This window comes from Pomacea canaliculata, linkage group LG7 (genome assembly GCF_003073045.1).
Source record: "Pomacea canaliculata isolate SZHN2017 linkage group LG7, ASM307304v1, whole genome shotgun sequence".
In the NCBI taxonomy this organism is placed as follows: domain Eukaryota; kingdom Metazoa; phylum Mollusca; class Gastropoda; order Architaenioglossa; family Ampullariidae; genus Pomacea; species Pomacea canaliculata.
In genome coordinates, this window is record NC_037596.1 from 13,892,513 (window position 1) to 13,918,269 (window position 25,757).

At 39.3% G+C, this 25,757-nt stretch overlaps 3 protein-coding genes across 4 annotated transcripts in view; 2 read left to right on the forward strand and 1 right to left on the reverse strand.

Moving 5' to 3' along the window:
* Positions 1-4,512, forward strand: LOC112567686 (nucleoporin nup211-like). Its single transcript, XM_025244429.1, has 6 exons — positions 1-160; positions 285-602; positions 1,035-1,147; positions 1,272-2,934; positions 3,177-3,318; positions 3,542-4,512. The coding sequence occupies exons 4-6, from the start codon at positions 1,662-1,664 to the stop codon at positions 3,714-3,716; spliced, it is 1,590 nt and encodes a 529-aa protein (XP_025100214.1). The 5' UTR covers positions 1-160; positions 285-602; positions 1,035-1,147; positions 1,272-1,661; the 3' UTR covers positions 3,717-4,512.
* Positions 3,999-20,203, reverse strand: LOC112567684. 2 transcript variants are annotated; one of them, XM_025244427.1, is made up of 12 exons: positions 19,963-20,203; positions 16,215-17,041; positions 15,026-15,262; positions 14,089-14,649; positions 12,676-12,927; positions 11,972-12,245; positions 11,499-11,598; positions 11,132-11,246; positions 10,648-10,737; positions 9,758-9,896; positions 9,311-9,435; positions 3,999-9,111 (listed from the first exon to the last, which is right to left on the reverse strand). In XM_025244427.1, the coding sequence occupies exons 1-12, from the start codon at positions 20,186-20,188 to the stop codon at positions 9,031-9,033; spliced, it is 3,027 nt and encodes a 1,008-aa protein (XP_025100212.1). In that variant the 5' UTR covers positions 20,189-20,203; the 3' UTR covers positions 3,999-9,030. The 2 variants fall into 2 exon arrangements, with proteins under 2 accessions (XP_025100212.1, XP_025100213.1); XM_025244428.1 differs by lacking the exon at positions 19,963-20,203 and adding an exon at positions 17,549-17,725.
* A 1,278-nt stretch (positions 20,204-21,481) lies between these two features.
* LOC112567726 (selenoprotein S-like) overlaps positions 21,482-25,757 on the forward strand; it is a 39,362-nt gene continuing 35,086 nt past the window's right edge. The window contains exon 1 of the mRNA XM_025244508.1: positions 21,482-25,679. Within this exon, the coding sequence (XP_025100293.1) occupies positions 25,619-25,679 (61 nt within the window). The 5' untranslated portion in view covers positions 21,482-25,618. The remainder of the gene's footprint in view (positions 25,680-25,757) is intronic.

Sequence of the window (25,757 nt, forward strand, 5' to 3'; positions counted from 1 at the left end):
AGTGGACTGAAAATCTTGTTGGCGGGTTTTCCAGAAAACACTCTTTCTCGACAACAGGATCCAAGTCTCACAAAGTTGTCAGTCGGTAGATGTCAGCAGCGAGAGAGGCAGACAATATTGGAGATGTTGCCGCTTTTGATTCTCCTGGTGTTGTGTCACAGTAAGTACCTGACCTGATGGTGGCGACATTCTTCGGAAAATTCCTTCTTCTTCTTCTCCCTTTTCTTGCTCTTCTTGTTCTTTTTGTTGTTCTTCTTCTAGCGATTTCTGTGATGTGATTTCAGTGACAAGTGCCTGGAAGTCTAACCTTGTCACTGAGGCCACGAAATGTGTTGGAGACGACTTCTTATTCGACTGGCCCTATTCCACAAAGTCTGACGAAAGGCTGTTGCCGGTGTTCTGGGTCTCGGACCAGAATGGCACGATAGGCATCCTCTACCTGGACAACTTCTTCCCTGTATCCCCCCGCGTTCAGTTTGACCCTTCCTCCGGCTTGACGCTGAAGGACCTGAAACCTGTCGACAGCGGGAACTACACAGTCACCGTCATCGGACCGAACAACACGAATATCAATATTCAGAATGTCCACCTGCTGGTATTCGGTCTGGACTTTTTATTTGTTTATTATCTTAAATATTTTATCTGTATTAGCTTTATTAACGATGTTCCCCACATATCGTGACTTACAGTCTAAAGTGAAACTGCATTTTTTGTTGTTGTTGTCTTATTGTCTTTTATTGTTTCGAACACAGTCTCACCTACATAACCTAGTGACTGTAATGGGCAGTTACAGTAAGGTGGCTTACTTTGTCTACTGTAAGGCATGTGGAAGGATAAAAATAGACCCGTTTAACATCCTTTATGAATCAAATGTCCGCCCGCTGAGTGGACAGAACGGAAGAGGGATCGGGGAAGTTTCAGGCACAGCGCATGCGGGTCTCGAACCTACAGCATTTACTTGCAAGTGTGTGGTCTGAATATCACGTGTATTTAAACATGTTCCTCGTCTAATTGTTTATTGTGTATTCTGTCAGAACCACCGCAAACGACCAATGGCCGCCTTGAGATCTCGAGCGACAAAATTAATCAGTTAAAATGTGGTCACTTCATCAACCGCGGAACCCCACCTGTGACGGTGGTTTGGGAGGTACAAAACTCTCTGTTTGTTTGTTTGTGTTGTTTGTTTGTTTGTTTGTTTGTTTGTTTGTTTGTTTGTTTGTTTGTGTTTGTGTGTTCATTGTATGCTATAAAACAACTGAGTTTATTTTCAGGGTCCTGACGGCAGCGAAATCCTCAGCACTAATTATTCTGAGGGTTATTTTGTCCTCGAACTTCCGGTTAACTCCATGGATGGCAACTACTCGTGTCGTCTCGATCTGAATTCTAGAAACTGTTTAGCGAGTGACTCGCCATTGCTGATGGACGCTGTATCCGTCGTTGGAAGACGTCCGTCAAATTACGAAAAGGACCTGCTGGACATGAGAAGTCAAGTCGAAGCACTAAACTAAAAGTTAGTGCCATGGCTGGAGATGCCTTGTTCAAACTATCCAATCACAAACTTCAGAAACGCTCAAACAGACAGAGAAAGACGGTAGTGGTGGTGCGAGAAGACATCGCACATCTGAAGGAGGTAGTCGAGGACATGAACGAGACGATATCGAATGCAGGACGCCATGATCAAACAGCAGGAGTCGATCATCAACACCCTTTTGCAAAGTGTGGCCTCTGTACAGAGAGAGGCAGTCAACTGTTACAACGCAACCACGAATATGGAAGAAAAAGTTGAAAATCTGGAGAAAAAACATGTAAACTCTTCGCAAGACCTGGAGGAAAGGATCCGATCTTTGGAAGGATCCCAGACGCAGCTGAGTGTCACGGGTGAGAGCCTTCAGCGTCAGGTTGCCATTCTCACAGGAAACAACTCTCATCTGTATTCTGAACTCGCAGAGTTACTAGATCGTATGCAGGAAGTTCATAACAAATCAACCACCGAGAGTGAATCAATTTTAAGGCTAGAACTGACAAAATTAGAAGAAAAGCATGAAGAAACCCGGCAAGAATTCTCGAGTCAAGTTGATGGCTTGACAGAAATGCTTTCTAACCTGACATCAGCAGTAGAATCAGGAGCTCTGAGCATGCGCAGTGACTGGCAAGATCGGACTGCGGCAATGGATTCGCTTCTGGAGGAAGTCAGACAAAATTTCACAGTCTGCGAGGTCAGTTTGGAAAATATGAGACTTGAGCAGGGTCAACAACTCCAAAGCCTGAGGTCAGAGTTGCAAGCCCTCGAATCCCGGCAAAACAACTTCACAGACAGGATGGAGCGTGAAGTTCAGGCAGGCTATGGCGAGGTGCTGGCAAAGCTGAAAGAAGAAAGCGACAAACGAGTGGCCTACGAGGATCACCTGAACAGGTTGGAAATGCTTGAGGACGAGCGCGAAAGAAATCGGACAGACGACTACATGTCCTTGAGAAACGATCTTCAGCAGATGTCTATGCTGCTGGAGTCGGCAAAACAAGAAAGCTCTTTAGCTGAGATTGAATTCCGCGCGGATTTGTCGCTGCTGAACGAGACAGTTGAACGGGAAGTTAGCGCCATGGGCAATGACCAGATGTCCAACAGCGCCGTCTTGCGGCAACTGAATCAAGACGTGGGCCTATTGAAGGTCCAGCAACTTGCCACCAACGCATCCTTGAGCGACCTGCGAATCTCCAGCCAGTCGCAGATGAGGTCCATCCAAGGACTTCTGGACTCCACCGCGGACCGTCTGTACCGGAACTTGACCTCCGCCGCACGCCAGCAGGTCACGGAAGCCAGGTCAGCGCTGGAGGCCAGGCTAACCAGCACCATCTCGAGGATCGAAATAGGGGAAAGAAAAAGTTTGGACCTTGCCAGCAAGATTGGGTCCCTGGAAACTGCATTGAAGAAATATCGTGAGTCTTTGTAAGCATTTGTGTTATTTTCCAATTTTATTTATTCGGGTATAGTCTTTGTCGGAATACACTAACCACATTCCTTTCTTTTAGGAAAAAGGTTTCAGTTTAAATTCTGTAAATGACGAAGAACCCTAACCCTGAAGAAGACCTGGTAACCGGTTTTTTGTTTAGATTGGGTACGCCATGTCAGAGTCGGTTACTGCATCCCAGCGAATATTTACCTATTAACTTGTTTACAGACCCTGTCCGCTTGGTGGGAGGCAGCTCAAACAGAGAAGGTAGAGTTGAGATCCTCGTGGGAAACCTGTGGGGGACAGTGTGTGACGATGGATGGGACGATGTTGACGCTGGTGTTGTCTGTGTGTCGTTGGGGTTCCGTCGGTGAGTATTGAAACAATAATATGCTGTGTGAGTTTCCTTTAAGCGATTCTTTGTTTTAAGCGGTTGTGAATCTGTTACCATTGAGTAGTTTTCTGAGAGTACTACGGTACCCCTAGGAAGGGGAGAAAATAGATGAAGCGGGCTTGAGTTCACCTCTGCAGGGTCCTTACATCTACCACAACCCTTAATTTCTCTGACGCATTTTGAAACTGTTGTTTGTCAGGGCGGGAGCAAGGGCGACAGTTGGTGCTAACTTTGGAGCTGGTACTGGACCGATCTTCTTGGATGACGTCGCGTGCACCGGAAGTGAAGTGGACATTCGCCTCTGTACAACCACTCAGCACGGGACCCACAACTGCGGCCATACGGAGGATGCAGGTGTCATCTGCCTGCCTTAATTACAGGTGCGCAGGGATTGTTTCACAAGTTGCCTTATCTTCTCATCAACAAAATTAAATTCATATTAAAAGCAGTTCATTGAAGCCACCATCATCCCCACTCTCTCCCTCTGTTGTCCACTCAGCTTTACTCCCCTCTGTTCAATGGGATCGTATGCGCTACTTTGTAACTTGTAAAATAATGTAAAACTTTGTACCTTGTGAAATAATGGATAGTGAAAAGAAAAATGGAGAATGACAACACTTAGCATATGGTGTCAGATAAAAACAAACACATAAATGTACACTGTACATTTTATTCACAAAACAAGTTGTTCACAAGGCACTCCCCTTTCTTTTTCTATCACAAATAAAACTATCAATAACAACAGCAGCACTGGCAATTTAAAATCTTAAAAGTTTAAATTACAGGAAAAATACAGTTTTAATTGAGATTACATCAGCACTGCTTGTCCAAGTTTAACGAGATAATAAAGGCATTAACCCATTCAAACAGATTCAATTTTTTTTTTTTTTGGTGGGGGGGTTAACCTGTGCAGATTTATTTGACATGCTTTTCTGCACAGCAGCAACATTGTAATTTCACACATATAATGAGCCACTATATACTAACACTACTAACACTTTGAGAGACCATCTACCTGCTAACGACAATTACATCTACAATTAACTTCATTCTTCTTAAGGCATATGTCACGTAAAGATTGTAAACAAAATACATGTATGCATTGCACAATTAAAATATGTAACAAGCGAATACATTCTTTTATAAATAAAATCAGGTTGCCTGACATTATACATTGTTACAGACTATACAAGCCTGCTTGTTCTTATCTTACACTTTCTGTGGCACTGACATATGTACTACTGCTCAACTCAGTGTGTTCACCAGAACAATTGTGACATTGGTATGATAATGTGAAGTGCCAGAATTAAAACATGCTGCCTTTATTGTTTTCAAATATAGCAAGTCTTCTTGTGAAGGGGTGCATTCTGTGTATGAGATCATTTCTAATCTTAGCTTGAAGGCCATGAAGAAATTATAGCAAACTAACTGTAAGCAAATATATCTTTCTAAATATGCTTCTATAAGCAAGTCAGGGTATCAAATCTTCCTCTGCTATTTTTCCTTACAAGAACTGTTCACATTAACATCACAATTGCCAATCTTGACCAGCATATGAATTCTTAAAAACAGACAGACAATTTATCACCCACAACAGTAACTTACATAACAGGCATCGGGGTGCCAAACAGCTGTAGAAATAAAAGTCCTGCAAGGATGTCCCTATTATTTCCTAAACACACCTGACCCAACTACATACTCTGAGGTTCATCTGGCCCATCACTCTTTGCCACAGTCAAACAAGAAAAAGTATTTCAAGAGGATCTCTTCTATTAAGGACAAAGACATGTTTTTGGATGTAATCAGAATCTGAATACTTTTTGCCAGTTTCCATTACAGAATAGCACATACTTTTTGTGTGAACGCTCACTTTTTAAATGTACACATACCATTTAAACAGCCTCAAGGCACAGGTAACAGAGTGATGAATAATGAAGTGGTGCACAGGTTATGCTAGAATGCTAAGCATAAGCTTTGATTTTTGTTGAAGCAGCAAGAAGATGTTCCTGTAAAGTAATTTTAACGAGGACACACAATCACACTGTTGACCATTCACTTCAGTCAGGAAGTTAAGTGTTGTATATACAAGGACTTTGATTACTCAAGAGGCTCTGGCAAACTGAATCACATGCTCATCAAAGCAGACTTAGATACTATCAATACTACAAATGATTGAAAATAATATGTGATTGTTGCACTTAATCACAGCCCCAAAAGCAATAGTATATAAATAAAGGCGTTTTCTGAATCATGCTGCCTCAAATATAATGAAGCTTTAGTAAAATTGCTACAGATGAAGGGGACAGGGGAAAGGTAACTCTATCACGGCAAGGCAGCCAGCCCTGCAGAGATAAGGACAGAAGGGGCATCTGTGCATGAAGCAAAGTGGGGAAATCAAACTGGTTATAACAGCATCAATACAGCTTGTTAAAATATACAACAATGATTTTACTATTGTTTAATCTGTTACTAAATGCCCAGTAACAGTAACACAGTTGCTTGCAAATGACACAATACATATGTTTCATGTTGTTAAGAGTCTAAGAAAAAGAAATTATTTCCAGGTGCAACCAGAGACTTGATATCAATTAATGAAAAAGCCTTCAAGTACATGTAAATGCTTGTCATACAGATAGGTTATTTTGGATCGTAATTTAGAAATAGGCAAAATCCCCACATTGGAAAACAGATAAATAAGAACCATCTGGTAACCTCAGAAGCACAAATATACTCTGAGGAGCAAAATGGAGGCCTAATTCCTCAAAAATACATTCAACTGAGGCAAAAAACAGACTACCTCAACAGCTAACACGATTTCCAAAAATATGCTCTCCTCCCAACTCAGCTCACAAATAATAGACCAGCTTCAGATAAAGAATCACTCTGAAATTGATGACAAAAAGAGATGATAAAAAAAATTTACATTTTTTTTCTTTATATACACTTGTTTTGTTTAGTAAAATGACTCTGATGTCTTTAATAGCAAAAATAATAATAGTCTATATATGAGATTATCATCATTTAAAACGTGTGTCAGTTATGTTTATAAAAATTAATGTTTTAAACATCCTACTATTCACAATCATCTTAATCCTAGGTCTGTAAGATTTTAGCATTTACTGTTGCCTTCTGCTTTTTGTCATTGTTTTTGTCAATTATTATTGTTTTTGTAAAGCATTTTGAGCCTGCCTTGATGGTGGAATAATGTGCTATTATCTTATTATTACTCCCTACACCACTTTTGCTTAAAAAAAAAAAAAATCATAACAATTATAGACCACTTAATCTTCCCTATACTAATCAATTTAATCAGCTTTGAAGAAAAGAAACAAGTTAAACTTTATGTTTGGACTATAAAATGTCAAAAAAATTTTTTTAATGTTCTACAACACTGAAATCCTTATCCAAAGGTTTAGTTTGATTATTCAATCATCTCAAAGCTTCAGTCAAACACAAACCATATATCATGGTTTAACCTAAATACTGTGCATTTTGAAACTTGAATGGCACAGCTATCATCAAATCCAGCTGAAAGACCAATAAATGAAATCTTAATTAAGTCTATAAGACACATAGTTCAGCCTTCTGAAATCTTTGTCTTGATTCAAAGGATATATTTTTCTTCCTAACATGACTTGGGAAGTCATCCAAAAACCTCAGGGGAGGTAACAACATACAAATCACTCAAAGATGACATCTGTGCTATTCATCTTCAGTTTTAAAGTTTGTCCATATGCAATTTTTGTTTAAATTCTCTAGTAGGTCCTGTGATCCCTGAATCTATTCATTACCTTGAATGCTAAATCTTGACAAAATAATGAATTCTTTATATTTTATATCCTTCCAAGAAGTGAAATCTCACCAAAAGTCCCAAACAGATTAATACTAACACCTGTGCAATGCTCTTATATGAATGATCTTAAAGTTACTTACAATGGCTTGAGTGGGTAATGAAGAAAAGAATGCTACAAAAAAAATCATTTGGCAAGACATAAACCAATCTTTATACTGGACTTGCAAGACTTATGGGAAGAAAACTTGTACACACAAAAATGCACATCCCTCCTTCTAAAAGAATTCCTCATCAGTTTAATATACAAATTACAATTAATTAAGCCCTGTAATGGGCTTTTTACCAAACAAACAAAAACTGTGTTTCAGCAGGTGATGCTGCCTAAAATCAACAGAATAATAACTACTGTTTACAAACTACAGGTGAGTTTCATTAGATGCTGCCTAACAGATGACCCAGCATCCATTATGCCACTGAAGAAATGCCATATAGAAAACCATTAATCATTAAAAGGTGCAAAACATTTTCCCTTCCCCAGTTTCCAAACCAATGCCAAAAACCCTGCCAGCTTAACACCATACTGTAATAATCTTGAAGCTGCCAAATATCTTCCAAAATGTTTCAGAAAGAAACCAAATATAAGTCCTTAGCATGGGAACAAATTGTCCTCTTTTATCACATTTTTTTCTCAAAAAGAGAGCAAAGACCAGTTTTTAAAAAATATAACAAATCACGTTTTAGAGGTTAGGTGAACATGGAGCATGGTAGTCTATGTATGAAGAAAGACATACGAGGGACAACAAAAGACAATGTTCTTTGTGAAATTTTCTAACTAAATGCATCTTTAAAAATGATAGATCACAATTTGTTCCCATTTAGCAATGATCACACAATACACACATGACAATATACAAACAGAAAAAGCAGCTTTTCATTGCTATCAACAATTTTAGGTTACAGTTAGACTGTACATGAAATAAATATTTCCCACCTTTTTATGACGGATAAAGCCCTTGATCCATATCACAAATGAACCTTCCCATCTCCTAATCTCTTTCTTATATTATCTGAAACAATATTACCCAACAATAGTAACATCTGTGAAAGCATCCAGAAACCTACTTTTCCTAACAATATTTATATCATCTGTTGAAGCATGTAAAACTCGTTTCCCAATATGCCTGCCACAACAGATTTTGCTTGCCTTTAGCAATTTACTAAATACTATCTCCCTTAATTTCTCATATAATTCTTCTTTACGCCCCTTCCAAACACTAGTTGTGCATCACTTTGCCTATTGCTGCAAGTTTCTGCCTATCAGTACAGGATTCTGCCTCTGGCTGATGCAAAATTCTGCGATATTAATCGAACACACCAGTGGAAAATCAGATTAACCTACAACAAAGCTTCGCATCAAGAGACATCATTCCACCATGGGAAGCATACCAGTGTCATTTTCCCATAGATAAAAAGAGGAAGTCCCAGATTGCAAAGACATCTGCATCATTCACATTCAGCTCGCTCTTGGGTCTTCTGGGGCAAACTATCTAGGCTTCCCACTGTTCTTCGCAACAATGTTTCATCTCAAAGCACAAAATAGACGGCTTCTTTAGCAAACATTGACTCATAAGCAAAGACACAAACATTGTCCAGGAGGGATGGGCTTGGAGCTGGACATGCTCTCAAACACTGAATTAGGCAAAGTATCAACAACCCTGCCACACCCTATGAGGCCACGTTGCTATCCTTCCGTGAACCATTGATCCGGAGGCAGGCAAACAGTCTCTGGCAGCTCTCCGGGTTAAGGGCAAACCGTAAATTTTCTGCTATCCGTGTGCAGGTGCTGCCATCAAAGGCCGGGGTCTTCAGGAAGGTGCGAAGGCGTACAGGGTCAATCAGGGACACCATGTCTTCAACCAGAGAGACATCTCTGCATTCCAGAGCATACATAAGAGCTGTTTTGCCGCTTTCTTAACCTGAGGGTGAGAAAAAAAATATGACATTCTTTATACTCTTTGGTGTTTATTCTGTGACATCTGCTGATACCCAAAGCAATGTACCATAACATATGTTGTTAGAAAAGATTTTTTTAAAAACCAAACTGATACAATGATAATTATAAAATACTCAACAACGGCAACAGCTGAGAACCATATCAACCTCCACAAAAGTTACCTGGGCATTGGGGTCTGCACCATGCCGGATCAATGCCTGTATGATTGGCAGATTGTCAATAAATCCTTCACCCTCAAAAGAAGGTTTGCGATGTTCCAAAATAGCACAGTGCAGAGCTGTGTGACCTGAAAACATTAAAATATGTTAGAATGGAGGACAAGCCTTTACAGTGCACAAGTGTCTAATTTCATTTTAAGTAACTGAACAGACAGTAGAGCTCCTTTATTATTATTATTATAAAAAACTTGCTAAAATTAATGGAGACCACTGCAGCCACTGTCAACCAGATCATTTTTAGCTATGAGCATATCTAGTTACAGTATCTATTTTGTACATTTCATTAGCATTTTATCCAGGTTAATGAAATCCAAGACCCGAAAATGGTCAATGTGTGATTTTTATTCTAACACCATGATAACAACAACAATAACAGTAAACAATACTGACCATCAGAGTTCACAAGGTCAACCTGGAGGTCTGGTGCGGCCAGCAACTCTTTCAGCGTGTCCAAATATTGCCTTCCACCTAAAGCTGCACAGTGGAGAGCTGTCTTTACTTCTTTGGAACGGCCATCTGCCAGCAGGTGCTAAAATAAAAGGATAAGGATTTTAGTTTGACGTGTATATCATCATCATCATCATCATAACCATTCTATCACTTCTTGCCCTCGAACACTCCTCACAGTAACTTGAAGCTTGATGATTATTTATGTTTACTTCTTTACTGCCAGAATTCAGCAAGTCTTCGCGCTGTTCTTTGTTCAGCATCTTTGTGACTCTTTCATGATCTTGTTCAGCGCAATGAGTTTACCTTTGGATAAAATATTGTGCTATATAGATTCTCACTTATTGTTAATGATTCATTAGTGCAAATTAATTTTAGCCAAGAATTCTTGATTCCACTTTGACTGCAGAAACAAACTAATCCAGTGTTAACTTGTTATCTCCCCACCAACCATCCAAAACAAGTGAGGTGAGGAGCCTGCAACTCAGGCTATATCACGGCAAAGCAGATGGCCCTGTTAACAGGTGCCACATCAGCAGAAATGAGTTTGGAGACATGAAGAATGTATGTACAAAAATAAATAAATAAGGGCACAGACGAAAAATTGAGATGTGAACAGATCTGTATTCTTGATTATGCAAGTTTGGGAGAGTGATGTCCCTTTGCCTAACTGGCTAGGGAGTGACTGCTCACCAAAGGAAAGGATTCTGACTCCAGTCATCCACAAAACATGCACTCAACCTAAAATAAGCTATTACTTGCAGATAACCTGCACAATCCACCAACAAAACATCTAATGCTATGGAAAACACAAGGAAAATAGAAATTCTCACCTCAGCAAATATGTTGACATCTGCACCAAACTGAAGAAGAAGCCTCACCATCTCTGGGTGATTGGAGCTGACCGCAAGATACAAGGGGGTCTGTAAAAATAAAAGTAAATAAATAAAGACAAATAAATAGTTATCAACGACCCCATTCTCTGACCCATTTGGCAGGACTTTACAATAGCATTTCTAAGGTAGAGTTTTATAACATTTTTAGATTAAAGAAGCATTCTTTTAATACATTTTCCCTTAAAAAATTTGGAATTGTACTAGCAATGTATGTGTACATCCTTCTTTTACTTGTATGAAAAAGTTATCAAAATTAAGTTTAAAAATTTTTTGCTACCATCACTCTTGAATAACATTTGTACATCAGGATTGTGTAAACTTTCCTAGCCATAGAGACATATTCATATGTGCTTTATCTAATTCTGTTAAAACTGAAACAAGAAGCACACAACACAATCTCTAAAAGTCAACAGGCACCAACCTGCCGCATACAGTTCTGCATATTGATCATGGGGCTTAACTGCTCACGGGTCAATCGTTCCAACAAAGCCTGTACCATGTTACAGTCTGCCTTGCATACTGACACATGCAAGTACCTGCAAAATATTTGTTAAGAATACACTGCATTGTGTGGCTGTATCCATGGCCTTCCAAAACTAACTTCTGTTCACTGCTGTATGGTTGACTGAAAGTTCATTCAGTCTTTTGTGCATAGCACATTAAGCTCACCTTCGAATGGGGAAATGCCCTTTACAAATTTAATTATCATTATGACTAATATATTAATTCTGGGTCTTAAAATGATTGGCTTAACAGAATCTTTCAGCACTTAAAAAAGGTGCACTCACGTGTCGCCTTCTGAATCTTGAAATTGTAGATCATTTTTAGTCATGCTAGCGACAAGCCGTCGAGCAATATTTAGCATCCTCTGCTGTGGGCCACTCCGAGCTGTCAAATAAAACAGGCAAGGAAATTAATTCCTTTATTTCAATCTAAAGACTGCAGAGGCCACAAAAGCCTTAAAAATGAAAGTGCACAACTTCAGGAATGATAAAACAAATTTCATTGTAAACCTGAAAAATATCTAAATGTTATCTAAACGTTTACACAGCACATTACATGTACATATATGAGTATGTGTGTGTAAGGCATCCAAACTGTCCAACCAAATCTCTCAAAATAGTAAAATCTGAGGTAACCAGCACCAATAAGGATTAGTAGATGTCGGATAAAATTCAATGTATTTTCTGGTTGCCTGACAGTTGCTATTAAAAATAGGCAACTGAAATATACCACTGCACTTTACAAATCAGCAACTCACTTGTGTTTGGAGATCGAGATGATGCCGGCCTGGCTTCAGGCGCCTCGGCTGATGAGATCTGGCTGCTGGTAGAACTGCTACTAATGTTATTGGTGTTGTTACTGTTGCTCTCCTGAGTGTTGCGGATGTGTGTCGAAGTCAACTTGTCTGTTGTCTTTGGGGAGCCACCAGTCGTCGTGGTCTGAGTTATTGATGGAATTTTGGGCTTGATGGGAACAAACTGGGGCTTAAGTTTGGGAGCTGGTTGAGGATTAGAGTTGACTACGAAAATAAACTGCAAAAATAAAATAATAAAAGCAAACAGGATTGAAATGAAGGCTTAATCTTTCTACTTTAGAATTACTGAATAATGATGTTAGGCTCAAAATGATCTTGTTTTGTATACAAGACATCTTCTCATTCCAGAACTACAAATTATAAAGAGTAGAGAGAAATAAAATATAGGTAGTATTTGCAAGCAGAACAGAGATGAAATATGTGTCAGTAAATTTAGATGACACAAATACAGTAAATTTTAAAATGAAACTAAAATACTACCGAAGTAGTTCTCTTTCTTTCATATATACATGCCCATACATATGTATACACCCATATATACAAATGCACTCACAAACTAGAATAAAAGCTACCATGAAAAAATTAATTACACAAAAAGATGAATGTGACATTTTCAAACTCTGAAAAACTCAATGTGTAAGTCATACCTGCTGGCCCGGAGGCATCATGAGTACAGGTGCAACAGTAACAGCTGGTGGACGGTTTGGTGCAATAGTTGGTGGCACAACAACCATAGGCACGGCTCCAGCACTGGTCGTACTTCCACCTGGCTTGGCTAGTGCAGGCAAAGGAAGTTTGCTTGGACGGCCTTGTGCCTCTGTCACGCTGGTGGGTACAGCCGCTGCTGGAGCAATCGTCTTGTTGGCTGGTTGCAGGACATTAAGTACGGAAGATGGCACCTGTAATAATAATCATAACAAAAATTTATAAAGCACATTCCCCTAAGAAATGCAAAATCACAAAGACAAATTTACACAACAGACAAACTGATACAGTAAAACCTTCCTTTTAAGACATGCTAAAATCCACTGAAATCAGGTCATAACTTAGAGGGGTCATAGCAGGGAGATCAACCAGTCTGCTTTGATTCCACAAACCATGACTGAAAACAACTATGAATTAAAGTTGATTTATTTAAATGTTGAAATAATGCTCTTAAAAACCATATCATAATGCTTCTTTATAGTTTTCACTTTCACTTGGTCATGTGTATTCTGCCAATGTTAGACTGTACTTAAGATTGATAGTGGAACTAACCCCAAGTTAAAAGCAATTGATCAATAGATACGGATGGCCGCAGGCAAAGGCGCTCTATTAAAATGTGCTATTTATAATTTTGAACTTGATTTCTGCAAGAAGTCACAATAAAGCAGAAACAGTTGGTCACAATTTTATTTTCAAAGAGGTGATTTCTGCAAAAGATCGTAAATCAGATGAGCCATAATTGACTGTTGTGCGCAATTAAAGAGACAACAATGGTGATCGAGGGGTCATTTCAGCCAAAAACTACCACTGAAATTCGAACTGACCAGGCCCAGGCTAAATGAGTGTCTGAGGAGTAACATCTTTTTCGTATTAACTGAACCTCTCTATATACATTAAGAACCTCCAGGCAAAGAGCAATGATGACAAAGCCTTTTTTCAACACCCTTCCCCCAACAAATGATTCAGAAGAAAATCACGTTATGCACCACTGTGCCATTTGTTCTCTGAATGTTTATTGCAAAGCAACTGAATTTAGCTGAATTTGTCGTACAAAACATGTGATGCTAATAGTTACTCCTGTCACTGGAGATTTATTCATATTTTGAGTCTGGATGGACTCAACTTTCAGTATTAGGATATTTCAGCAATATGCTTTGATTATGTTTATATAGAATTGTTGGGGTCATAACTACAAGGGGGTTGTAATTGGGAAGGTTTTAATAAAGACCTTCTTACTGTACAGACTAAAACACGTCCACAAACAGTTGTACAGAGATATAGCAACAGACATAATAAACACAAGACAGAAAAACCTGCTTAAGGTCAGGTTAAAATAAAATGTGATGATAACACACCTGTACATTCTTGTTAAGGGGCAAGTCACCATTGATCTTCCCCAGCTGACCTCTGCTGGAGCTACTCTGTATGTCTTTAGCAACAACCTCCAGGGCATCCTTCAGCTCATCCTTGTGTAAGTTGAAGAAAGAGCTCAACCCATCGTTCTCAAAATATTGTGACCAGGGCATCGTTGACATGTCACCTGCCTTCAGCACATCACTTGAGCTGGTGTATGGAGCATTGTCCAGCCCAAAAGGGAACTGTCCAACATATTCATCACTCGGAGAGTCATCAAGGCAGCCCATCACAGATCCAGGGTGAGAGCCAACGGACTGTGGGCTAGCTGTGTTGCAATAGCTACCATTACTGTAGGCCATGTGGTCACTGGCTGGACTGGGCATGTGGGTAGACATAGCATCATCATTTTGAGGACTAGCAACTCCACTGTCTCCAGACATGACAGAAGGAGGTGGGGAATAAGCAGATTTGGGGCTGCCACTAGGAGAGATGACCTCACAGTGTGGACTGTTCTCACTGATATAACCAGCGTCACAGTCGTGAAGGTTCTGTTGGAAAGGCTGAAGCAAACAGGCAAAAATGTTTGAAGTTGTTTGCAAGCACACAGCGATTTACACTTATTTGCAAGCATGCAAGGGTATATGGTTAAAAACACTCACAAACATGAGAAGTAGAGGACTAAAGATATAAGATCGTAAAAATTGTCACTGATCTGCAGAACGAAACAAAAATGCGTGTGACAAGCAAGAATGAAACCTTCATACTCAAAGTGACCCTAGCATGATGACCATAAGTAAATGATAGGGTGAGTGAGTGATGAAGACAAGTGAACCTGAAATGGGAAAACTAGCAACCAATAACTGAAAAAGAAATTAAATGCGGAGATGGAAAAGAATGGAAGTATACCATTAAAAGAGGCACAATTTAAACACTAACCTTCCCTCGGGTCTTTAGGTCATGGACAGTCTGTGGTGGCAGCTGCTGAAAGTGCTGACTGTTTGTGCTGGTTGTCTGCTCCTTCTGTTGGTGCTGGTCATTAGTTTGAAACTGGCTCATTACCTCCAGGAACTGATCCACATCACTGGCTGAGAACTGCCTGCCCAGTTCTGATTGAAAAGGAACATCTCTCATATTATGTTCCACAGGGAACATTTTTGGAGAGTTGTCCACAACCTGTGGGGCACAACAATGCAGGACAAGCATTACACCTCTGCATTTTCAAGACACTCTGAATGCATTATGCCATGATGATTTTGTTATCAAAGACTCATCTCTTAATATATGATTCTCTCGCACTCGCATATACACATATAAGGTACTAACTCCAGTTGTAGTAACTCAAAAGTGAACGGGAAAAAATGGAATGGACATGACAAATCTAATAAGTATGCTAGAATTAGCATGTAGTAAGCTATGATCCAATGAGCTGGAAACCACTAAAATACATTTCATTCACTTACAACTCCATACATTAAGAATTCCAAAACAATCTGCGAGGAACCATGAATCTTAAAAAATTACCTATCAAACTGATATCAAATATCTGACTCTTCTTTCCAACTCCTCACACACAAGACACATCTTTATACTGGATCAGTATGCCACCTCACCATATAATTCAAAGTAATGGTTTGTAAACAGATCTACGTTATTAATGCAATTAGCATGCTTCATGACACCTTTATTCAAGGTCATCTGACTCGCACTAGAATTTGAATGTCCTCAGACTCGACAGTTTTTTTTTCTAATTCACTTCTGCTCCCCCATAGTTTGTCCTTCACCCTGTTGCATTATGCCAGGAGATCTTTCAGACACATGAAAAAGCATTCTTGCAGGATGTGTTCAGGGTCTGAGTTACATGCATCACGCTGACACTAATCTGTGGGCAACAGCTTTAAGTGGTACATATGTGACAGCAGCCTGCAGTGACTTGTTCTCCATGGTCTAAGTATAAACTTATTATGTCATCAAATATACTTCCTACTAATTTATATTATATATTTATATTCTATGCAGTTGAGTTTTCAGTAAATAATCATACTCATAGCCATAAAGTATATTAATACATAACAATGTGATGAAAAAAAAAAAAAGAAAAATGACCTGGAAACAACTATAATCTCACCTGGCCACCGGATACCAGTCCAGGCAAAATTTTTGTGTAAACATGTTGTCCATTATTCATCCCTATGTTTGAATTGTAGTTTTGATCATATCCCATGTTTTCTGCTAATGGCCGAGTGTATTTAAAAGGGGTGCTGGCATCCTCATCAACTCGACGTTTGCCGCTCAAGTTACCAGTTGACATCTGCAAGGCTGAGCTCTCAGACTCAGCAGCACGCATGTAGTGAGAACCATGATAGTGATCATATCCTGTCTGATTTGATATTGGTGGGAATCCCTGGCAGGAGGGCTGCTGGTGATGACTTGGTACTTGAAGGTCAGTCACTTGAAAGAGTGCATCCATATTGTGGCTGTCATAGGCCTTACGGGCGACATGGTTGACGCTGACACTACTTGGACAATAGTTGACAGGTCTCCCAGCAGTTGGTCCTCGGCAAGTAAGATCCTCTTGTTCTTCACATCTCTCCTCCTCCTCCTCGCTGTTCAAACTTGGCGGATCAACTGTGATGACAGAAGTTTGTGTTTTTAGCTGTTTGATGTCTCTGCCATTCCCTTCTTCGCAGTTGTCATCTGCAACCAAGTTCAGCAATGCCATCTTCTTCTCTAGCATCTTGCTGCCTTCATCAATGTGGCAGTTGTCAAGGGCAACCGAAACGAAATTCACATCATGACTTTCCTTTGCCATATCTCCTGTCACTTCTTCTGTATCTTCTGTGGGTTCTCGTCGTTTGATGTCCTTTATGGGATTTGTCCCATTCTCCAAAGCACTAGTTTTGACAACACATCCATTTGGACAATGCAATTCATGAATGGTCATTTTGATCTCACCTGAAATATTAAAAAAAAAACCAATAAGTGAATAGCATAATTCAATAAACTGTTAAACTACAGTCAATCATACTTAATACAATCTCATTGATGTCAAGTGTTGTAAATCTTGCTCCTGTCATGGGGAAATGACTTATAATACACTTTATTTTATTAGCTAAAATAAAAGTGACCACATACTAATGGGAATCTTCACTGCTCTTTCTCCAAAAACACAAATTTTTCCCTATTTGTTATTAATTCTTCCAACATTCGCTAAAGAAAGAAATTGTAGGGAAGTATTCAACAAATATTTGCTGAGGAGTGCAACTGAAAGTTTTAGTACCGCAAACCCATACTCTACGCGCGCGCGCACACACACATGAGGTCACTCGTCAACGTACGCTGTCTTATTGTGATGCTTGCTGGCCACCATCACTATGACTAAACTCTGTTGGGATGGGCTGTTTTTTTGGGGGGTATGGGGTAGGGGTAGGCAAAGGCGCCTGATCAACGAAAATCGCTTACCTCTTTCCTTCCTACACAACTGCGTGTACTACAATAACTACGACTTCAAGCTTGCCGGCAACTTGCAAGCATTAACTAGACTCGAAATTGCACGAACGTAATAGCTTCTCAAGATTTGTTATCTGTTTCAAACCTAGGCATTTCCTTGTTACTGTTCGCGACCTCAAGCCATTCATCTAGTAACTATCCGCGGTGGCGCCAAGGTATGCCGTAACCTCGTTGTCTATTGGCTAAAGTTTTAACCAATCATGACTTCTTCCTTTTTCGTTTTACCAGAAGGGGATTCCCACGAGTTTTTCCTTAAAATATGGCAATAATACTCGTTACTTCTGCTCTGACTAGTATCTTAACATAGAAGATATACAACAACAATTAAAACAGCATTATAAAGTAGTCTAAAAATATATTCGACAGAAATTTCTTGTGTTGTTTTTGATCGATGCGTACGGTGCTGCTATAATACTTGCTTACGTCACGACATGGTTACCGCGGCAGCTGGTCTACGTGCGTCAGTCGTGTCTACTTCTCTTTCCTGTTTATTTATTGAGGTTTTAAACCTACAACATTGCAGCCTAACTTCTTGGAGTATTCACTCAATACACCTTTGTTAAAATGGTTCACAGAAACAAACAATGTTTAATAAAGTTGTTTCTGAAAAAATGCAGAATTTGTTTTTATCTTACTCATCACTACAAATATAATATTGACATAAATCCAACTAAATACTACTGCAGTGATGTGTCAGTATTTTCCAAGTGTGATTTTAACATCTGCAAGGTCAAGGTAATTAACAGTTATAGGAAGACTGATGGCTTTTACAAGTCCTGGTATCTTAATAAAGGTAAAGGCTGTGTGTGGTTTACTAGGTCTGAGAATCACATGTAGAAAGCAGATTTACACTCTACCTTTTCTGAAAAATCTTACATCCATTTCTGTGTGAGGACAGTCTTTCCAATCATGAACCAAGAAGGCCTCAGATACACAAGCACACTCTCTGATGCACTACTCAACAGACTAGACAGCCTCCTTCCATATAATTATTTTAAGTATTTGTTCGCTCAATTGAGACTAAATGCTGTTATCATTACTTAAAATTAAGTGCTTTTATTTTTTAGTATGTTTCTTGATGCCTAGTCATCATAAGGGATAGATTCAGTTCTGAACATTGACCTTATGTAATATTACCAGGCCAAGCCTAAGCTAAAAAACAAAAAATAAAGTCCTCTTTAAAGGCCACCCAAGTTAGAACATAGGTCAATACTGCTAGGAGGTGAACAGAGCAGTTGGTCACAAAACTCTGCTGTCATGATTTTACTTTTTTTTTTTTTTTTAATGCTCTTGCAGAGCTGAGATTAGTAAGACTTTGCAGTATTAACACAGAGTCTACTTTAGACTCATCCCAGGAAATAAGGTTTTAACCTCTTTCTTAAAAGCAGTGATAGTTCAAAGGTTTGTACAAGTTAAATCTCAGTCAGAACAGGATTATTCTCTAGGATTTGGGGAATTAATATTTAAGATCAATTAAAAATTAAACTCAGCCATTTAAAATAATTTTTAAATCTAACTTTAAATTAAATTCAAATCTTTAATTTTACCCCATCTGGTTTTCTTTTTTTTAATTATTATTTATGTGTGTGTGAGTGAGAGAGAGAATAGAGTACATATCACCATCATCATGATCAGTATTTTAAGGTCTTAGGGGTACCTGAAAAATCTGACCACTAACTCTTACCATTTTTCTCAGTTTACCAGACACATACCGACATTTTCAGTGGGTGCATGTGCTGTTTATACTAATTACCTTTTAAAATTATCCTGATATTTTTGTTTACACAATGTTTTATCCAAAAAAACAATGTCTCTTTTGTGATTCATTGTGACTATGTGAACATCCGATTCCTGTGCATTATATTAATGCAAATGCTTACTACGACTCTTTTTAAACACTGGTCGCCGGGTCCTCCTTTCACAGTAAAAACTAGTTTTACAATATGCAGCCAGTGTAAATTGTAATGCCTTAAAATAGGTTGATATAATCAAATTGCATAGAATCGTTGTCATCTTCACTCATGGTTGTTTCTGTTAAATAAATAATTCAACAAATAGTAATAATTTACACTATTACTATGTCAACCGTCATATCATGGATATGTTTGTAGTCATATGACAAGATATACTGTAAGTATTGTGAGGTCACAGATGGTCTACAACCTTTTATAGAAAGTATCTATAATGGAAGCACAATCTACGCATAACTGAACCAAAATAAAAGTGAACCCATTAAACTGTATTTAATCAGAGTTTCACTACACTTGGGAGAAAGCTTGCAACTGCTCATCTCAGTGATCTGACCGCACATTACAAACATGGCCTCCATATCCGTGTTGTGACTATCGAGTGTATGTGCCACTTACCGTGTCCATTGGCCGCCGTCGTCTTCATGCCCGACTTTGTCGACGTCGTTGTCTCGCCATCTTCCAAGACGTCGGCGTCGAGATCACTTTTATCAAGCTTCATATCAGAAACAGATGCTTCTGTATTTTTTCCCTCGATTGGTAAATCTTTTCGTGCAGTAAACTTTAACGCTGCTGAAACCACTAAGCTGTCAGCCGTGTTAAAAATAGCTCCTGTGACGTCCATACGGAAGTGTCGCTGATTGGCTCAGCCTGTGGTAGGGGAAGCCCCTAATAAATAAATAATTTGTATACTGTAGACCAGTGGGGAGTAGACACCCCATAGTCTTTACAAAACAAAGCCAAAGAGGATCCTCTTTGCCAAAGCCATATAAGAAATTCGCTCTGTGGCTGTGGCGTGACGATACGCGAGCCTGTTATCATGCCTCAAGCAGGGCAGACCATTAGCAAGAGGATAACTGCATATATGCTCGTCCTACTTATAATATAAGCACAAGCGTTTACAAATAATTCTCGACTAGCTATTGTTAAACTCTCGACCTACTGATTTTTTAACCTGAGATAGCTATATATTCTTGAACTGATTGTAATAACGTGGCTAGATCGATCAAGATTAATTATACCACAATTATATTTATAGATGGGTTTTGACAGTCTGTTTTTCTTGATGACTCAGACCCTACCAATTAATGTAAAACCACCATGATCGAATGTGCTAATAAAATATAGTTTCTTGAATTACATATGCAGTAAAATGTATAATAACAAGAAGGAGTATAAACTATTGTGAACAATCTCTAACGTGTACCATAGCCACAAGAATACACGAAAGGCTCGTTTTCAATTTCATAAATAAAGAATAAGAATTAAGATCGAGCAGAAAATACAATTAAGCAGCAACAGATCGAGTGAGGCATTTCCTCATATATAATGCTCACAGCTTGAGATAAGACATTACTTAAAAAGTTCATCTATTTTCGTAACCTGAATCTCCGATATTATCTAGAATAGAATTTATTGGCGAACGATCACAACAAACGGGCAAAAAAACCAAATCAAAAGTATATGTTTATAGTTTGGGAAATTACCCTAAACAGCATAAAGGAAGATTCGATCCGATCTAGTTCTTTGCCGCGCTGACTTTGTCACACACGGAAGTGTGAGTAAGGCTATGGAAAGACTGTATAGTAGAAGCTATACCTTGTGCTTCTTCTGAAGTTTGCCTAAAAATATTCATATTAGTTGGTGGTTTAAACGAATTAATCAAACTTATTACTACAACCTGCATGCATGAGTAAGAATGGCACATGTTCCCATTAAATGTATTTGTCAAGAGAGGAAGAGGGGAATTGGTGTTTTACACCGAGCCAGCAACTATAGGCCATACCACAGTAAGGCAGCCACTCCTGTAAACAGATGCCAAATGGGTGTCATAAGTGTAGAAAATGTATTTCTACCCATTGTCTTTTTGTTGAGGTGTTTAGTGTGTTGGTTGCTTGGTTAGGACAAATGGTCGATTCTGTAGTTACTTAAAACAGGGACAAAACATCATGTGCGGGCCAAGCTGGCACATCTCCCCTGGCTAGCGCGACAACCATCTCGCTGCCGGTGTCCAGTGTCGGTGTCAACTTCGTCCGAGCACCTGACGTGGACGGCCGCGCGTGACGTACGGCCAGGGGAGATAATTGTTCCACGCCTTCTGGTAGTGATTTCGGGCCACCCTCCTCGGCGGGGTAAAACCCCACAGGAAACGAACAAAGTAGGGAGGAGTGGAAAGAACTTTACTTTTCTGGGTGGCGAGGTGGATATCGGCCGACAGAAAGTCCGTCGGGAGAAAGGACGTAAAAGACCCACGGGACTCTGAATTATACTGAGTTGTGAACTTTAACTGATGAAACTGTGGACACTGGAATGATTAGGACAGTGTGAACTTTAAATGACGAGCATATAACAAGTGGAGTCATCACGCCAGTGCGAACTTTAACTTGTGAATATTGGATGTATCAGCGACCAGCACCATAGCGAAAAAGCCAGAAAGCTAAGTTTGAGATTACCTATGGAATGTTTGTGAACTATCTTCTTGTAAATATATATGCACTCTGTTAATTATATTCTTATCATTAAGTTTGAAACCTTGTTATTGAATCTGTTGTAATAGGTGTGTGGGAGAATGTTAGATGACTGAATGCAATAGTCAGACATTGCGCACAGGGCCCACGTAACCGTACGTTACAATAAGAGAGATGCATGGTGTATAGAGGAGAGACAAAGTAAACCGCGCCACATGAAAGCACCACACACTGCACAGCACTTATACAGTGCTTCAAACGTTGTGTTAAAATTGTGTGAATTTTGTAGTTTAAGAAACCTAATGAAAAATAGGTTGTGACCATCTTAACTGATTTTAGCAATACTTGCTATATGCACATAATTAGACGGTTTTAGATATTTGTTTTGTGTGTTTCACGTGCGTGCCTGATTTTGTTTGTGTGTGAGTGAGTGAGAAAAGACAATGAAAGGGATTGTGTGCGTGTGTGCAGAGAAAAGCAGAAGCTAGAGAAATCTCTAGCTGTTGTATGCAAGTATTGTCATGAATTATATACAGAAAGTTTTAGTTCATTTCCAGTTTGCCTAGTGATAAATGCATTTGGGAAGAGTGACGTGTGCAAAAGTGATACATTTTCATTACAAAGCTAGAGTCTGCGTCGTCTGGTGAATCACACACTGGACACTATAGCAAGATGTGTGATTAAGGGCCATCCGCAACCACGACGAAAATAACAGGATTACACAGAGTTGTAAGACAATGGTGATAATACGGTGTATATCACTTTCGTAGGCTTTGGGAGAGCAGTATAGCTGCTACTTATAATATATTGTCATGGGTATATATAAGGCTTTTATCTGACATAGGTAGCCCTAAAAGTGTTCTTCGATATGTACGGGTTTGGTGTTTCGAGTCTATCTAACGTTGTCCCACCTTAATTTCTCCATAATATCGCGTCTTCAACATGCCATATATCATGTGTTTGTATGTATTTAGCATCTCACGACAAAGGTATGCTGCACTGCGTCGGATTGGTACAAAATGATGCTTGCTATTGTCTAGCTGGGCGTTTTGCTTTGTCATCGTGACCTTTAACCTTTTTAAATCCGCCCAGCAGCCACTGTACTCCCACCCCACCCCTTTTTCTGCTTTACCTTGCATCGCCCCTCAGCGAACAGTGGAATCGCGGGGAACGGATGAAAGAAAGGAGAAAGACTCCGTTGGCCGTTTGTAGTGAAAAGGGAGATAACGGTGGTTTTGTCTCTAACACGATTCGCTCGCTACCCACCCCCTTTCTTTCCGATACGTGTAAGAATAATTAAATGTCACAATCTGTAAATGTCATTGTGACTATCCTTCCAGTAAGTCGATGAGAGAGCCCCCTGACGTAAAAGTCGCGAGGGGAGGGGAGGATTGATGTTTTACGTCGAGCCAGCAACTATAAGACCATATATCACGGCAGGGCAGCCAGCCCTGTACGTAAACAGATGCCACTTGCAGAAAAAAGAACAACGTGCCCGAGACGAGAGCTGAACCCAGGACAGCCAACCCACTGTATTGGTGACAGGCGTTAACTGTTACGCCACCGCGAGGAGCAAGCATTTACTATAGATGGCATGGTTTGACCCTGTGACCCGGCTCCGACCAGTGCTATAGTCAATAACCGACTCTCGCGAGCTGCAATGGTGATAAAATATATGTTCAAATTTTTTGCACCGTCGTCACAGCTTTGGGTGTACCTTTAATTTTCTGTCAACTCGATCGGAATCTCCGGCTGTGAAAGGAGGACGGTTGTACGCAGTTAGCCGCACCTTGATAGTTGATGAACTACATCGCAGTTTCCAATAGCTTGTCGGTCACTCTTTTATGTTTTCGTGTCTCGTATCAAGTTTCCGCTCAACTTTCTTAGAAACATTCAAACGGCAAATGTCGAAAAACTCCTCCTTATCCAAAAAAGCATAAATTCCAAGAAAAACACACATACAAATATAACCGAACACGACACGTTATACACATTACTGTTTTTGTTTATTTAGCAGACCAGGCTTTCTCCCTCGGAGCAGACATTTGACATCATTATCACTTTATCTTACACGTTTCCTCCCCGTGCGCTCTTCGCACTCATGAACTGGGTCAGTTGCATTTCGTGACAATACAAATTTCCATAAGTATAATACAGATGCACAAACATCGCTACACTCTATACACTTTAGAACATCCCAAGTTTTCGTGAACCCAGCGGATCAAACATGTACATAAATATTATGCATCTATATTCTATAGCTTAATTTGTCGGCGTTGTAGGCCTTTTCGTAATCAGGTGCGTGAAAAATATGTGCGGAAATTTATCGTTTTCGAGATTTTCGGTTCAGACATTGCTAGCATATGGCTGTAGTATTAAACATGGAGTGACTGCGCCCGTGCAGAAGCAGTGCACCTTTTACAGAATTTGACAGTCTATCATGAATATTTCATCCAAACCCCCACCCCGATCACCACCACCACCACCACCTTCAAAAAAACTTTCTTCATTGACAACAACATAAATAATGCATGCTTAGTACAAATATCTTGCTTTGAAAAAAATACTTGTTCGTCATTTATTCAGCAAAACCGTAATGAGCTATTCATTATCATCAAACTTTGAAGATGATATATTGTCCCACGCGTTGAGCTTTAAGAATGTGAATTAAACCGATTTTTAATTAGTTATTTGAATATTCATTAGCAGAGTGATCAGATATCCGCACATTGATATTTCACAGAATAAAGATCTCTAAAAATGAAAGTCAGTGTTAATTAATTGATTCCGACGAACTATATCACTTTGCTAAAACTAGAATTATATATAGCTACGATATCGTTCACTGCGGGAACTTAATTTAATTGCAGGTCCTAATTATAATGAGCCATATATTTTCGTTCGTTCTATATTCTATTTCATAAATTCACGAAAAAAATAAAAACAATTACGTTGGGGATTTGAAACTGAGGTTAAATATTTAGTCTGCTAAAAATGTTTCGACGACAATATATATAATCACAGTAAGCACATGTCCGAAGTGGTCGTGCAAACCTTTAAATCGGGGTAAAGGTCACAGGGTAAAAGTCACATGCATGCATAAATTTTGTCTCCAAATTTGTCCTTGCATTTAGACTAAATGGCAACGTACGCTTGCTGGGGTACTTTTGAAAAATGATATTTGTACACGCATGGTGTACGTGTGTATGTACGGGAGAAGGATTAAGTCTGCGTTTATTCCACCTTCTAATAACGCACATTTTATCACTTTTATGAATTAAGTTTGTGAATGTAATTGCTCTCAAAGACTCGAATAAAAAAAGACTTGGAGTAAAAGACGAGGAAAACAGAGAACAGCTATATAACTGATATATCATATTTTTCACAAGCCTGCCAAATCCTCAAAGCCTCAAACATAGGGGAGACTACTCCCGAAACTTCCGAACTTCTTGTCTCCCTTGCATGCTTCTTTTGTACTTCCGCTGACGTGCTCATTTGAGAAGAAAGCAAAAGTGCTCTGTATTATGACTTCGAGATTCTTCTGAGAAAGCTGTCGAAGAAAGTGGTTTAAGGGCTCCACTAGCATTATGAATCCATCTTCGCCGTTAAACGAAACACCTTCAACAGTCACAAATACAGTAGCAACAGGTGATCACAAGAAAGACTGAAATATGAGTGATACGCTGATTTTCGTATAGATCGAGTACTGAAGTAGTGATGATCGTA